Genomic DNA, 16,380 nt, shown 5'->3' with positions numbered 1-16,380 from the left:
ACAGTATATTTAAAATAGAATAAAACCATGTCTATATCCAGTGTATATATTTATTGTTATAGTTTCATAATTATAATAGAAAATAATGAGTATATAATTAAAAGATAAATATACATCCACATATTCATGTGCATAACTACAGTAACATGGGAAACGTTCTTCCATAGATGATGCTTTTCATAAATACAATCTAGTTATACAGTGCATATAAGAGAGTATAAAGCAGAGCCTCCATTGATATGCATAGATTTGGATTTACAGCTACATTTATGCTAAAGTGCAACAGAGTAACATCATTCAACAAGACAAGTAATAAAAGGCAGTGTTTAGGTATAATACCTTGTCTGATTCTTCTGCTGCTCAGACAGATACAGGTACACAATACAGATACACAATAGACGTTTGTAAACTGCAGTTAATACCATAAAGATATTTGCATACAAATCTTTTAAAGATGGATCCTGAGATATGTTCCCCCTTTCCAATAAGTTTGGGATAGCTTGAGGAAAACAACCAATTAAAATTCAAGTTTTCAAACAATGGAAAAAAATACACAGAGAGCTGGAGAACCAACAGAGTTGCCTGAAAGTTAAAAAGTCTTGAGGTAACAGCATTCAATTCTGAAAGATAGAACAAGGCACCAAAGACCAGAAGTAATAATGACTGGGAAAACAGACTGAATCCATCCATTGGGGGGAAAAAAAAAAAAAAAAAAAAAAAAAAAAAAAAAAAAAAAAAAATATATATATATAAAATTCAGCTAAATCTGCAACAAACTTACCATGAAACATTTGTCTCCTGTGACTTAATTTTTCACTGAAAGATTGAATATGCAATTCGCATTTACAAAGTTTGACCATTTTCAATTTACAGTTGTGATTATCATTATTTTTATTATTAATGCCAATTATGATTTTAATAATTGAATGACAATTCATTTATGTTGTTTAAATATCATGCTAAAATGAACATGCATTTTAGACCTTACACTGTTTTGATTACATATGGTTTTGCATGAGTTATAGATGACCCTTCATATTTTAATTTCCAGTTTAAGCAATTTCCAATTAAGCACCATTTAAGAAATTCATTTTTAGTAGATTTCAGAGGAAATCAAGCTGATTTCCTTCTTGCACAAAGAAGGACAAGTCAAAGAAAAATCAACTGACTGGAACAAACAAGAGCTTCCCAAACGCCTAAATTTTATATTACTGTTATTTAAAAAATAAATTCAATTCAAGCTCTACAATTTCTTTTGTTTTTATCCATCCTTCCATTAAATAGCCATTGCAAGTCCAGACCTCAACATTTTTGAATGTGATTTGCATTAATTGGATCATAAGGTGCAGGAAATACAAGACTGGAAATTAAATGAATGACACACGGTCTCTGACCTTTTCACAGAATGATATACATCAAAGATGCCACAGATGAATTATGCAAGTATGGGTGAATATTAATACACTCATTTTGCGATAAGAGTTTCCCAAGCACTTCTGCTTTTCATCAATTACTTCTTCACACACCCCAATAGCTGGCTCACATCTTAGTGTCTTGTGTCTTTGGCTTAACCAGAAAAAGCTTGGTAGGATCCTTCTTCCGAGAACTCTCTGTGAGCTTTTGCTCACTGACTGACGATTCCAGCACAGGCTGCATTTGTATCTGCTGAGATTGCTTTGCTCTGGATTGTCCACTGTGTTTGCTTTCTTTCTTGGAACTTCCAGCTCTTGGCTGAGTGGATTTGCTTGACACAGGCAAATGGGAAGCTGGAGCTGGGGAGGGTGACCTGCTGGGTTGAGGAGAAGCACTTGGAGACGGTGTAGACTGGATTGGGTAAGGTTGGATACTTCGTCTGGATTGAGGTCTGCGGGTTTGAGGTGCCACCAATTCACCATTAACAGTTACGTCTCTTAAATGGCCATCGTCATCTGTCTGTTCTTTGGCAAAGTTGACAAAAACCTGTGGTGGAAGAACATTTCCATATTAGCCTAATGCTTTCCCAAATATTCATTTACTATTTGCAATATTATTTCTTGCAATTGCAAGTTACTATATCTTTTTAACCTGGTCCAGTGTAGTCTGAGAGATGGAATAGTCTGCTATTCCAAGCTCTTTATAGTTGTTTGATAGAACATCAAACACATGAGCAATTGAGCAAGCATGAGATGGTAGCTGATACTGTAGAACACTGTGATGTCTCTCCTTTAACTCTATTCCAGGGAAGGAGTTCTTTATATAGGCATCCACTGGGCAGGGTTCTACTGAGGGTGTCAACAAGCGAAGGATAATAGTGTAGCCATCTCCAAATCTTTTGGAAAAAGATGAACATAAGAAGGTTAGATAAAACTAAGCTAAATGTGACAGCACACATTCACATTATATTTGATAGAAAACACATTCAACTGAAAATTCAAAAACACAAGTATATATTTACATTAATTACTTTATTTCTAAATATACATTTCTAATCAATTTTGTATGATACCTGTTTTTGAGATGCTGCACTGAACCCAGGCACTGGAATCTGCCATTGACCATGATGGCCATGCGTGTGCAGAGTGCCTCACACTCTTCCATACTGCAGAGAAAAAAAGAATTAAGTACAGGGGACAATGATTTGTGTACAATATCAACTGACATGTTTAAAATGTAAAATTCTGCTGCACAAACTTCAAGGATCTCATGTGATCTTCACACAATATACATGACTTTCAGAAAATAAAGGGTTAAAGATTTAATTTGGTCTCAGTGAAAGAAAAGATTTGGTGATAAATATCTGTTGGATTCCTGATGACTCCAGCTGTGAAAAAGGAGAATCCATTAGTCAGGCTAGTATTAGTATAAATATTATATGTTGAAGCTTTGCCCTGTACCTGTGTGATGTGAGAATGACAGCTCTGCCTTCTTTGATGACACTCAGGATACAGTTCCACAGAAAGCGCTTAGCTTTTGGGTCCATTCCAGTTGTGGGCTCATCCTGCAATTTACATGTAAGAAACAGGCAAAAAGAACTCTTTTGATATTGGTGTTATATCCTAAAACTACCATTTAATATTATTTGTCATTTTGTGTATTATTCTATTGTGCTGCATTACATCCTTAGCCTAGATTTTTATATTAACATCTCTTTGATTTTTGTTCATTTTTTATGACTACAATATCCTGTATGCACATCTCCATTCATCAGAAGGTTTTAATCTTTAACATGTTTGTTATAATTTTTATAAACATTTAGTTTGACTCATTATCTGAAGGATTATTTTTAGAAAATCATATTAATCTGAAATAAACCTGTGATAAACACTAACCAGAAAAATAACTGGTGGAGCTCCTATAAGGGCAATGGCAGTTGACAGTTTGCGTTTATTGCCTCCACTGTAGTTTCCTGCTTCTTGATCAGAATACTGGGTCAGTCCCAGCTTTTTCACACCCCACTGAGCGACCTATGCGACAAAAGGTCAATTATTAATAGGGCTGAGACATCAAAAGGATGAACATCTTTTATTAATTCACCAGCCTAAATGTACAGTGTAGCAAAATAACCCTGTCTCCACTTATATATAATATTACAGTCATGAGTGACCTATAGTTTTTTGTACCTGTGCCACATATGATTCAGGGACTCCTCTCAATCGAGCATAAAATTCCAGGTGCTCTCGTCCAGTCAAAAGGTCACTGAGGGCATCGAACTGGGGACAGTAGCCCATAAGCTGATGCACCTTGTCCATCTCAGTCAACACACTAAAGGTTCGGGTTGGGGGGAATATAGATAGATATGTTGGGCTTCAGGATGATGTATTGCCATTAAATACTGCATCAATTTTAGACAAATAACAATCAAAAAACAAGGCATGCCCAAAATTATGAACATTTAAAACAACACGACTGACCTGTGATTGCAAAGGAATGCTTCTCCATACGTGACTTTTGTGTCTCCAGTAAGCATGAGGAAAGTGGACGTTTTTCCAGCTCCATTAACGCCAAGAAGTCCAAAGCACTAAAATGTACATTTGTATACGTCAATACAAATGGAACCCTTTGTAGAAATGTGTCTCAGCAACTAACAAAGCAGTAAAATGTACTGTGAAATGGTAATAAATATTTACCTGCCTGAACAATTATCTGTGTTGCATATTCTATACATATCAGATAAATTACAATATGTGATATGTTTCTGTATGGTAGAAGTAATCATTCATAAATTCATACCTCTCCTCGTGGAATTCCAAGACAAAGCTGGTTCACTGCAGGCTTTTTGCCTGCTTTATAAACCTATAGAGAGATGGAAAAATAGAACACTGTTCTGAATACATTTTTGTACCTGAAATATTTTTGTTTGCATGGCAGATTTACAGCAATTTATAAAATACAGCAATTTATAAAATATATATGGCAATGTTAACGTTTTTAGCTGGAAATTGCAAACCTTGCTCAAGTCAATTAGAGTCAGAATGTCATCCTGTGATCTTCCATTCTTTATTCGTTCTCTCTCTTGTGCTACATCCTCATCCTCTGGACCCAAAGGCGAAAGGACAGGTTCAAACCATGGCAGTCTAGAAAAAATATATACTCTAAGTCTGTTGCTCAAAAATATAATTTTCCCAATAATATAAAATGTATACAACATATCTGTAGGTAATGTATGTACCCCTGAACACAGCTTATTATCAAGCATATTAAACCTTGTTGTTTTTCTTATTAGATATCCAATATATATTATTCACATCACATAAAGTGAGTGAAATAACAGACAAATCATACAAATTTGTGATCAGTGGCATATTAAATTTACAACTGATTATGTACCTGAAACGTACAAAAAAATTATACTGTAACAGTATAGTAAAAATAAAGAAAACTACTCCTTCCACAGCCATTGCAAACAAATTCTTCCCCACAAAATCCCAAGCCAGTGGTTCCAGGGCCTGCTTGGTTCCTGGGAACACAAAACCGAAAGAAAGCTTTCTCAGCTACTACTTCTGACTGAAACAAATAAGGCCTTGGCATGTTATGCTACTATAAATGAAAGTGCATTTTACATTTAAACAAAATCAGATATTAAATATCAGATAATCAATATTCTGCATCATTGTTCCTTGCTGTCACTACAGTAAAAATGAACATATGGCATTTACCAAGCCTCTGGAAAACATCTGCCATTGCCTGGTTCTTAGCCATGTCAATTAGACCCCGACCAAGACAGAAATGAGGAAAGATAAGAAAGATCTTCTTTAGGATCCTGTTGACCTCATTTAAATGCTGAAAACGTAAAAGAACAGCAGAAAGACATTGGAAAAACTATATGTGTTATTTGCCACAAATAGTATTTTACAATTTGCAACTGTTAACTAAAATAACATTATTCATTGTCTGTAACCACTTATCTAGTTCAGGGTCACGGTGGGTCCGGAGCCCACCCAGAATCACTGGGTGCAAGGCGCCAATTCTTAACAGTGCGACATACACACACACACTTTTGAGTCGCCAATCCACCTACCACCATATGTTTTTGGAATGTGGGAAGAAACCAGAGCACCCAAAAAGAAACCGGAGTACCCAAACGGACACGAGGAGAACACACCAAACTCCTCACAGATAGTTACCTGGGGTGGGACCAGGATCCTTGAGCTGTGTGACTGCGAGACTACCTGCTGCGCCACCGTGCCACCCTGAACCAACATTAACTTTACACATAATACACATTAACACAAAAGAACGCAAAGGAAATGCCCAAGGCAAAACTTTCTGTACATTGTCATTGAAGAGCTCCAGGACGAAGGTGGCTATGCTGCCATTGACGCCAATGAAGAGGTTGATGGAGGTAAGGGTCACATAGGCTGTGCTGGGCACGGAGAACACAAATGAGGCAGGATACATAAGGGGAGTGATGGACCAGCTGCAGCAGTGGACAGAAACAGGCATGTGATTCAGTATGTCACAACTGGTTTTTGTTTTCGTAAATTACTTTGGCTTTTAGCTCTAGATTACTATGAGGATAACAAGTAAAACATATATTCTAGTCTATTATGCATGTGAACATTTAAGTATGCAGTTTGAAAGATGGTGAAAATATTTTACTAATTGTTAGCTACACATCAAGGATGATAAATAAATTTCAGAAATCAAAATGTCTTGTATGTAACTAAATTTTTCTTTATGGGCCAGTCAGCTTTCCTGTTAGGAATGGCAAGGAAAACATTCTAATAAAAACATGATGTTCTACTTTCTCTTACCCATAAAGCAGGAGCAAGAGCACAAGTGCAGGAAGATTTTTTTCTGATACGTAGGCCTGCTGCTGAAAGCCTAGGAATATAAAAACCACCATGGTGGCTGGCACGGTGTAGTTCAGCTGCTCAAACAGATAACAGATCACAAGGCATGAGACAAAAGAATCAACGATTGTAGTATATATATTGTCTATATGGTTTTCATTGGACAATGACAATATACAGAACCAATCACATAAAACTGACCATGTCCCAAGCAAAGTTTGCTGTCCAGTACAAAATTGGTTTGACCCCACTAACAAACTGGAGATGTTTAGCCTTGCTGACCCTCTCCTCTATCAGAAAGAGTACAAAGCTTGCAGGCACACTGGACATAGCAAAAATCACGCATATGGACAACAAAACATCCACTGTGGTTGACATTCTGGAGAGAGGACAAGAGACAGGGTAAAGTTCTTCAGGAACCTCTTTACAGGAATCAGCTTAATTTATGATGTCTAAGAAAAGGGTCATACAAAGCCATCTCAGTGAGCTGTTCCTTGGTGAGATTCAGTGGGTGGTTGTAGGCTGTTATACCATATTTCTGTCTGTCTGGACCAGGAGGGAGGCTGGCCCGCAGCAGTCCGTTGTTCATAATGTTGACAAAGGAGACCATTGCATGCCAACCTTTGTTATTAAACCACACCTAGAGAAAGGAATAACAATGTTAATTTTACTTCAAGTTTAAAAATCTGAGCAATTTTTTCAATGTACTTACCTTAACATTATTCTGACTGCTGAGACCAGAGAGAAGGCCTGGTAATCTGTCCAGAAATCGATCCAATGAGCCATTCTTTAAAGAACACACAAAAATCCTGATTACAAACTTTATAGCACATTCAAACACTTAGAAAACAATCACTTTGTGTGCTTTAAGATGTATAAGGCATTCAAATCTTCCAATCCAATTCATATAATGATTCACAAAGGAAAACCATCAAATGTTTTACGTAGAGAATGTATATGTCTAAATAAAATATAATCACACTAAAATAATTTCTGAGATATTAAGACATCTTAGAGGTAAATGGCATACCTCTTTTATCCTGTATTGAGTTCTGATAGCCATTATAGCCTCCTCCAGCTGATAAGTGCTTATACTAGTTTGAGAACTTTTACCACCAAGGGAGAAACCTCCATACCTGAAAACAGATTTTTAATAAAATTTAAACTACCCAAAATTGGAATTAAATATGGAAAGGCTGGATAAAGTAAATAAACAAAATACCTGAACTCATTGACCCACTTTTTTGTCTTCAAGCTAGGAGAATAAATATAAGAAAATGTCAATTAAAAGGAATATGGACAGTTTACTTAATTTAGAAATAACCTTAAAAAGATGTAACCTCTTTTTAAGAATCTCTGGATACGTCTTCACGAGGTAGTCAGATATATTACGTCCAGTAAGGTTTTGCAGTATGTCGCCTGTCAACCTCTTTATCTGAAGTCAACAAGAGAAAGACACGATAAAATGTTTCAAATCAGAGATTGACAACTAAGAGTACAGAGAGGAAAATACACTGGTCTACAGTTTTGAGAAGTGCTTTCAATAAAATCTCCCAAACCGATGATATTATAATATTTTTAAAGAGGTACATAAGTGAAAGCATGGACTCTTAGACAAGCAGCCAACCTAGAAACAAACTTTGCTACCTGTAGTATATGTCAGCAGACGATTAGCTAATGACTTGCCAAAAATAGTATAAAATATAGCTTAATTCGCAAAAAGACTTAGAAATCTCATCATGCCAACTTTATGAACTCTTTCTGAAGTAAAACATTTTAAAATATAATTGACACAACAAGATACCATTATTATACACCATTGCCACTATTAGTCATTTAATAGCACCTGGTCACCTAATCACACCCTGGAAGAGTACAGAATTTCCCAAATTGTAATTGCCTTAGAACATAGGTGCTGTTGCTATTAGTCATGAGTTGGTGCAAACAATCAATCGATCAATCAATCAATAAATATTGTGATATGTGATACTCGACTGATGGACAAAGGAAACAATTCAGATTTTGGGGTCAAGTAGAAAGATGACCTGTGGAGGGGGAAGTCCTCCTGCTCCCAAAGGGCATTCAGGCAGCATTCTGCGAACCTCCTCAGTGCTGCACTCACATTCAGGAGATGGGTTCTCTTGTGTCCATTTCTGGTTGTGAAGTATCTCCCACATTGTGTAGGGGATGCTTGGACGGACGAACACACTCCCAGTCTCATTTACCTCACACTGAGAATTCCTGAATACAGAGCATCACACCATGTTAAACAAATGTCATATTATCTTATAATAACTTATAAAAATATAGAGAGAGGTGCTCTACATTTCTGAATCCATGCATTTTGTCCCAAATCCAGGAGGATCTAGAAGAGCTTGTAGAAGTTCTTGCATGGCAGGGTCCTGTGGGGCATCATTGCTGTGAGGAGGAGAGATATGAGAGAACACGGAGAGCCTTGACTGTTAACAGGGTACATCCCATACACGCAGTAGTGTGACAAAGTCAGAGATTATCCTTCAATTATTCTACATTTTTCCATTACGCATAAAATATTATTCATTTTCTGTGACACAAAAAGAGAACAAACCTGTACTAAGTTTAAAAAAAACTACTGTATTCTACTTGCCTATGTAAAATCGCTTTCCGTTTTTTTTTTTTCAAACATATATGCAGGGATATTTTCCACAGATCCAGTTCCACCTAAGAAGCTGGTTCCATATTGAAACTACTCATAATAATCATAAACACATTCAGTGATATTGTGATTTATAACAAAGCGATTCCCATTGTTTAGTTCAATAGACAGCAACTGTTTCGTATGGAATTATTTTATTGGAAATTTTCAGTAGAACGAATAGCCCAGTGTGTTTTAAACAGTTTGTTTAAACAAGTTCTGACATGTCAATCAGTATTTTTGTATTCTGAGTATATGAACGTTTGCATTTCTGCACACAACAGGTCATGAAACATGTGCATGGGTTATATGAAAGCCATTCTGATAATAACAATATAGGCACCTGAAAAAGGTGAACTGTTCACCATACATCCATGGTTGTAGCTCTAGAGCAGGATACTTTCCAAAGGGTGGGACAATGAGGCTGAAGAGCAGAGAGATCAGGACAAACACTGCAGGCAGCACAATCTGAGAAACATAAAGAAACCCCTAATTTCCAAGATCTTTTCAACATTTTCGAATGATATACATATACTGTGATTGCTTAAATGTTATTAAAAGTTTTGGTAATTGCATTATGTAAATGCTCATACAGATTTTTAATTACTTTTCAATATTATGAACACATATTTGTTTGTGCATGTGCGTATAAAGCGTAAATCTACTGCAACCTCAACACACCTCCACCTTAACAAAATCAAACTTCAATATGTACAACCAAATCCAGCAACAATCTTGTACCTGAGCTAAGAATCCTCTGCGGCTGCGGAGCGCATACAGCAATCTCTTAGTGAATAGTGCCCTGAGCTGCTGCCAGGTCAGGCCCCAGCCAGTGAGGGACACACTGCCCCGGCCGTCTCCACTCAGTGGCTCTGTCTCCTGTGCCTCTGCATAAAAACGGAACCCTGATGTTAATTACAACTCATCTTCCATGTTGGGCCTCTCAGTCGGCAGAAAAATTACACGACCAGCCGAAACCAATTTAGTTGCAGACAAACAGACATAATTATTCAATTATGTTGTCTGTCTGGATAAGTTTTAAAGACTTTTATCAAGCAATACCCTGTAAAAATATATACAAAATATATTGTGTTGAAGACAAACCTACAAATTAATTACAAAATTAATAACTAAAGAATAGTATCAATAAATCAGTGATCACATATTCCTTGCTGTTCCCTTTAACAAAACATTTCCTTATTTACACTGTATACATTATTTATTCATATGCAATAACAACAAATATAGAACCGAGGAAAACTCTTGAATGGAAGTATATGGGTGATTCTGCTGAACAACCTTTCTATCATTGAGGATTAGTGGTTCTGTACCTGTCCTACGGTGCTGTTTCCATCCTGTCAGCAGTAAAGGCAAAGAGAGAGGCAAGGGACAATAAAAAGATTTCAAACACCATAAACAACTGTAGCGCACAACTAAATTAAAAACGGCACATGACTCTTGTTCATAATTGCTGATGGTCCCTTAAAGATCATTTATCAATCATTATTTAATCAAGTGATCAAACTATAACAAAATATCATGTTGTATTTAGGTCAGGAATCTGACCAGGCTTAGAGAGATTTAGGCAACACTTTATTCTCCCCTTCTTTTCTAATAATGCGCCTCAGTCCCGTTGTTGCATTTATTGGGCATAACTTAAACAATGTTTTATAAAAGCCTAAAAAATACTTAATTAAATTGCCTTTAAAACAACACATTAATAGGAATATATTGCACACATTGGTCACATTTTACTTGTACTCGGAAACAGTAAAAGGACCGCAAGCTTTATGATTAACATTCAGAATTTTCATCCACGATAAAAGGCAGTATGGTGTTATTTTATTTTTTCCTATACCCCAACAGCATTCATTCATTCATTCATTCATTATCTGTAACCGCTTATCCAATTCAGGGTCGCAGTGGGTCCAGAGCCTACCTGGAGTCATTGGGCCCAAGGTGGGAATACACCCTGGAGGGGGCACCAGTCCTTCACAGGGCAACACAGACACACACACACACATTCACTCACACACTCACACCTACGGACAATTTTGACTCACCAATCCAGCAGCATACAGACAGCTCTAATTCACATCATGATCCATTTTACTACACAGCATTAATGTGGGACATGCACATGGCCCACTTACTCTGACAGGATCTGAGTTAATGGGAATCATAGCCATATTCTGAATTTGTCTGTTAAAAAGAAGTTTTATTCAAAATAGTAACCATAACCCTATCTTAAATTTATGTCTAAAGTGATTATTAATCAACTTTCAGCAGGTCCTATCACTCATAAGTTACAGAGACCATGAAGATGAATTGGGATCATAAAGTGTTAATCAAAGCCTTGGCCATCTGGAATGAAATAACTGTGTGGTTAAAAGAGGCTCAACTAAGTCTCCAAAAAGAAGAATGTAGCTTTTACCTGCATCCCTATCTTCAAGTGGCTCCCCCTGCTGGCCTGAGGACACTTCAGAATGCGTCACTAGCTCATCTGGCTCATTATCTACTTCTGTCTCCTCTGCAACCTTCAGAAAGATCTGAAATGTGCGTGCAGAGTCAAGTCAACAGATGCTTTACTTCTCCCCTGCTGCTTGGCTTAAACAAACAGTTCACTAAATCCGTGAACAGCAGGGATACGATCAGTTTACAACAACAACCAATCACAGAGGTATTAAGAAAGAAGGGGTCTGACAAACTGTAATCTCTAAACAGACGTGTGTGTAAAAATAGTAGAACACTGGGCTACAAATTCAGGAACTAAGGTTTCATCCTGGCAGCGTGCCCTTCACAACCTCATGATTTAGACAAGCTAAATCCTCTTAAGACGGCATAAAGTGGAGGTGACTGATGGAAGCATCTATTTAGAATTTACTTTACCTCCTCAAGTGTTGTGTCAGACAGGCCGTAACTGGCAATGCCAAATTCAGCCTGATGTTTGTCCAGCTCGGTCAGGAAGAGGGCCAGAGAACCGTCTTCAGAGGCAGCGTGTGGGAAGTTAATGACCACCTCCCTGCCAACGTCCTCCACCAACCGAGCTGCAGGGATGTACTGTTGAGCCAGAGTCACAAGGCCATTTACATCTGGAAAAAGAGCTGACAATCAATTGAGGCTCAGAGATTCAGGTAAAACTTTTAAAAGACACTGATTACATTGGCTATTACCCTGCAACCCTAATTCTGAAAAATAAAATAACAAAAACAAAACATTAGTTAATAATTCCTGTTCAAGATTACTCACAGTTCTTCAGCTAGGGTACAATATGTATCTAAGAATATTATTTCACATTTACAACTATATAAAAATTCCAGGGTTCAGAAAACATACACCCAATGCAAGCAGCAAAAATGAAAAAGAAATGTATAACAGGCCGACAGAGGGGTAAGTTCTTAAAAACTACAAAAATAATAGATGGTGATAATGAAGAAGACATTAGATAAAAAATGACAAGAAAAGACAATCAATAATAAATAAAATTATTATCTGATCTATCATTTGTCTTAATTATATTTATCATAATCATCATCATCACCTTTTCTGCCTAATCCGTTTCAGTGTTGTGGTGTACATTTATTATAATAATGTTCACACCCAAAGACACATGCAGCCTTGGACCAACCATCAGACACCAAATGTTAGCACTAACCATTGTGTCAAAGTGCTAATAGGGTAGTAAAGATTACATTTATTATCAAAACGTGTTTACATTTTAGCATGAATTACCATATAACGTGAGCACCAACCTGAACTATTGAGCTCACTTCCAAGTCCAGTGTCATCACTTCTGGTAGAATCTCCGTCCTAAAATACAGAGCAAAAGGAAAAAGGTCTCTCAAAAGTTAATCATATTATGGATTTTCAATTTTTCTTTTGAGCTGAGGCTGGCTCACGTTGGTATGAGCAGGGGATGAGACTTTTGCTCTGCTGATGCTGCTTGGCATCCGGCTCTGGTGCTCCTTCTTTACTGCGGTGAGGTAATAGCCTGTGCCCAAGTGTGCCTTCAGGAAGAGTGAAGAGCCACAGCAACACAACTTCCCCTGAGATATAATGGCAATGCGGTCACCCAGGAGGTCAGCCTCGTCCATATAGTGAGTAGACAGAATGATTGTACGGTCTGAAAATGACAAAGAACTTTTTACATTGATCTCAATGCTGTGGGTTGCTACAGTAAAGTAACATATTGAAAGTCACTTTTCAGACAGAATTCTCCTTTGATTTAAAAAACCAAGAAAGGTCAAAAAGCCCATGTATGTACCAAATGTACAGTAAAATATAACAACCTTTGCGGTATTTAAGCAGCAGGTCCCAGATCCCACGTCGGGAGTAAGGGTCAACGCCAGCAGTCGGTTCATCAAGGACCACAACTTTTGACCCTCCAATAAAGGCTATAGCCACAGACAATTTCCTCTGCATGCCACCTAGGAAAAAAAGGAATAAAGAGAAACTCATAGAACACACAGAAACAGGGGTGACAATTTTTTTTAAATAATTCTGCTGATGTGAGCACCTGAGAGGTTCTTGGTCTGTTCATGACGCTTGTGTGTTAGTCCCACGTCTTCCAACAGTGAAGCCACTTCCTCCTTTACTTCAGCACTACTCATGCCTTTCATATGGCCATAGAACCAAACATGCTCCTCCACGGTCAGCCTACAGCAATTAAAAAATATTTTAGAAAACTGAAATATATTTTAGTTACATTTACATACATTTTTCATTCTAAGTAAACCAGATAAAATTTGCACATCTGATATTTTTTAATTTAAAAATACCAAAAACCTGACAGGGATATTTTTACTTTTTCTATGTCTTTATGCACAATAAAGTTTTGTTAATACACTATAAAGAAATGTCTCACTGAATAACGCAATACCCAACTTTTAATTAAGTACTATTTTTCTTTAACCAGTTTGCAACTCAGAGCAAATTCAGAATGCCATACATATCTTACACATCAAAAAGTACATTGTGCTGTGGGCAAACCCCCAGCAATTTACGAATTTCATCCATGTGCGTCCGGATATCCATGCCTTTAATATACACAGATCCAGCAGTTGGGGGGAACAGTCCTGTCAGAATGGATCTGTTAGAAAACACATTCTAATTAGTGATTAAGATTTGTTACTTATTGAATAGTGGTGACTGTATTAGAAATATAACTGTACTCCTTTCACATTTTAGTTCTTACAGTGTGGTTGTCTTCCCAGCACCATTGTGACCCAGGAATGACGTGATCTGGCCCTCATAAAACTTGAGGTTTAGGTGATTCACAGCAAGCTTGGCTCCCTTTTTATAAATTTTGACCAAGTCATGGATGGCTACACCAAGGATGAGATCTGAAGGCTCTGCTTCAATTCGATCTGTAAAAGAACAGCACAATCAAGAAACAATCATCAATGCTGAAACTATGTTTGCCTAATAACTAATAGAAACAAGCACTATAGTTAAGCTGATGGTGTTCTCATCATAAAATGCTGAGCATGCTTACACCCCTCCCCTATCAACTTTGCTGTTTTAAAACAATTAGTTCAGTGAACATAAAAATTACATATTTTTTTTCCACTAATCCAAAAGTGAAATCTGTCAAGACGGTTTTTACTTCCTACTAACTACATTAGCTTCAGTTCCAAACACAGTTCCAAAAATTAAGTCAGGGTTAAGAGGGAATTTGTTACATTTTTTTTTCTTTGACATCAATTTACATGCGTTCTTACTCTCTGGTTCATCCTGTGGTGTAGGAGGAATTGGCAAACCAGCCTCCAGTGGTATCCCTCCCCAGTAATTCAGCTGGAAGACAAAATACCAGGGCCTAGGAATTCCATACCGGCCTGAAAAAAAAAACAAAAAACATAAAAACAGACTTAGACTCAACACGAACAGAAGTGTACATAAAACTATTCCACAACACATTGTTTTATATGGTATAATACATTTTTTAAAAATTATCATGGTTTTACAATATCCCGGTCAGTCTAGATACAGTATTTCCTACAGTATAACCACAGCCTACCTGGAAACACAGTTTCGATGTACCAAGTGGCCACTCCATAGATAAAGGCATCCACATACAGCATAACTATTGATATAGCTAAGTTGTACTTGTCTCCTTCAACAGGGCTGGACAGCATGTTTGACCACTGAATGCCGAGTCCTTGTTCTTCATATTGAGACAAGTACTCACAGCCAAACCCAAAGGCTACTGGAGACAGAAAGCTCTAAAAGACAGAGGAATCATTACTTAATGCTTTAAGTCTAAAGTCTAAAACATAATTGAAATATTATAATTGCAGGAATGAATGATATGAATGAACAATAAGTTCCGTTTCATCTTATATAGACAACCTTCTTCTGTTGACAGAATAATGACTGAAACATGAAAATGTAATAGATTGTGATTCATTATGCAAAGCAAGATTTTACACAGCAATCTATTTTCATCAAATTCATTTTCTATATTCATGTCATGTTTTTTAATGGCTGATATACTGTGATTTCTTGGGTTAATTAATATTTACAATAATTGCTTTCCTCTATGGATCTGATTCAATTATGAAACAACAATGAACTCACTACTAGGATCCTGTGCGTACTAGTGAGGTATTCTCTCCAAGACAAACACAGCACATAGGGCAGATACAGAGAGAAGTATGCAAGGTCTCCACAGGCTGCTGCCAGGTTTGCGCGGGAGAAGAACGTACTGATGAGGAAACACAGCATGATGGTAGCTGTTGCAAAGGCAGCGAAAAAGAAGACGACCACCACAGGGTCACTGTAGGGCAAAATGTCTCCCATCTGGAGCAAAAATAACAAAACAAGATAAAATTCACTAGATTGTTCAACTGTTGTATTACACACATGAATAATTTCTTAAACTGAATTGATTAGTTTGCAGATTATTTATCAGATGATACTAAAGATGGAAGACTGGAAGCAACAGTAACTTTGTATAAATAAACATGAAAATGGCTGTTTCTGTGGTAATAAATATAAAATAAATAAAAGTTCAGGCCCGGGCTTACTGTCTGTTTGAGAAAACAAACCTGAATGTAAAAAAAATTCTAATCATATGGCGTTTGTTCATATCGCATTTAGGCAAAGAGCCTAACAAAGATAGCAATAATCCTGATAACTCAGGCCTACCTTCAGCACACTAACAAGAAGAACTGAGCTAATGATGAACTGCAGATAGCTACTGATGAACCAACTAAGCCAGAGTGTGCCTGAACTCAATCCCATGATCCTCATGGTCTCCTTCAGACGGGCCTCTTTCTCATACACAACACACTTGATGATCATGGCAACTGTGTAAGTCCATGCCAGTGTCAAAAAGAGAGGGAGTGACCGGTTCAGCACACGCAAGAAACTAAGCGAAGAAAAGACCAAAAGAACAGGAGAGAAGTTAATATGGATGTAATTTTCAAGGTCAAC

The 16,380-nt window shown here is 37.1% G+C and overlaps 1 protein-coding gene across 1 annotated transcript in view; it reads right to left on the bottom strand.

Moving 5' to 3' along the window:
• Positions 1-16,380, bottom strand: part of abca7 (ATP-binding cassette, sub-family A (ABC1), member 7) — a 28,836-nt gene continuing 12,456 nt past the window's right edge. The window contains exons 15-50 of the mRNA XM_066647262.1: positions 16,093-16,315; positions 15,523-15,744; positions 14,963-15,167; positions 14,667-14,780; positions 14,141-14,312; positions 13,904-14,035; positions 13,463-13,602; positions 13,236-13,373; positions 12,846-13,069; positions 12,699-12,756; positions 11,836-12,038; positions 11,381-11,495; positions 10,278-10,301; positions 9,688-9,833; positions 9,290-9,414; positions 8,598-8,690; positions 8,318-8,513; positions 7,613-7,707; positions 7,495-7,527; positions 7,303-7,408; positions 6,985-7,059; positions 6,743-6,912; positions 6,474-6,651; positions 6,234-6,349; positions 5,752-5,896; positions 5,136-5,259; positions 4,807-4,936; positions 4,427-4,553; positions 4,210-4,272; positions 3,891-3,997; positions 3,600-3,741; positions 3,309-3,443; positions 2,874-2,977; positions 2,486-2,578; positions 2,065-2,308; positions 1-1,959 (exon numbers count right to left, since the gene is read on the bottom strand). Coding sequence (XP_066503359.1) covers positions 1,540-1,959; positions 2,065-2,308; positions 2,486-2,578; positions 2,874-2,977; positions 3,309-3,443; positions 3,600-3,741; positions 3,891-3,997; positions 4,210-4,272; positions 4,427-4,553; positions 4,807-4,936; positions 5,136-5,259; positions 5,752-5,896; positions 6,234-6,349; positions 6,474-6,651; positions 6,743-6,912; positions 6,985-7,059; positions 7,303-7,408; positions 7,495-7,527; positions 7,613-7,707; positions 8,318-8,513; positions 8,598-8,690; positions 9,290-9,414; positions 9,688-9,833; positions 10,278-10,301; positions 11,381-11,495; positions 11,836-12,038; positions 12,699-12,756; positions 12,846-13,069; positions 13,236-13,373; positions 13,463-13,602; positions 13,904-14,035; positions 14,141-14,312; positions 14,667-14,780; positions 14,963-15,167; positions 15,523-15,744; positions 16,093-16,315 — 5,137 coding nt within the window. The 3' untranslated portion in view covers positions 1-1,539. The remainder of the gene's footprint in view (positions 1,960-2,064; positions 2,309-2,485; positions 2,579-2,873; positions 2,978-3,308; positions 3,444-3,599; positions 3,742-3,890; positions 3,998-4,209; positions 4,273-4,426; positions 4,554-4,806; positions 4,937-5,135; positions 5,260-5,751; positions 5,897-6,233; positions 6,350-6,473; positions 6,652-6,742; positions 6,913-6,984; positions 7,060-7,302; positions 7,409-7,494; positions 7,528-7,612; positions 7,708-8,317; positions 8,514-8,597; positions 8,691-9,289; positions 9,415-9,687; positions 9,834-10,277; positions 10,302-11,380; positions 11,496-11,835; positions 12,039-12,698; positions 12,757-12,845; positions 13,070-13,235; positions 13,374-13,462; positions 13,603-13,903; positions 14,036-14,140; positions 14,313-14,666; positions 14,781-14,962; positions 15,168-15,522; positions 15,745-16,092; positions 16,316-16,380) is intronic.

The sequence above is a fragment of the Hoplias malabaricus genome, chromosome 16, assembly GCF_029633855.1.
Source record: "Hoplias malabaricus isolate fHopMal1 chromosome 16, fHopMal1.hap1, whole genome shotgun sequence".
In the NCBI taxonomy this organism is placed as follows: Eukaryota; Metazoa; Chordata; class Actinopteri; order Characiformes; family Erythrinidae; genus Hoplias; species Hoplias malabaricus.
The sequence above is the reverse complement of the archived record's forward strand: the minus strand, read 5'-3'. Positions and strand labels throughout refer to the sequence as shown.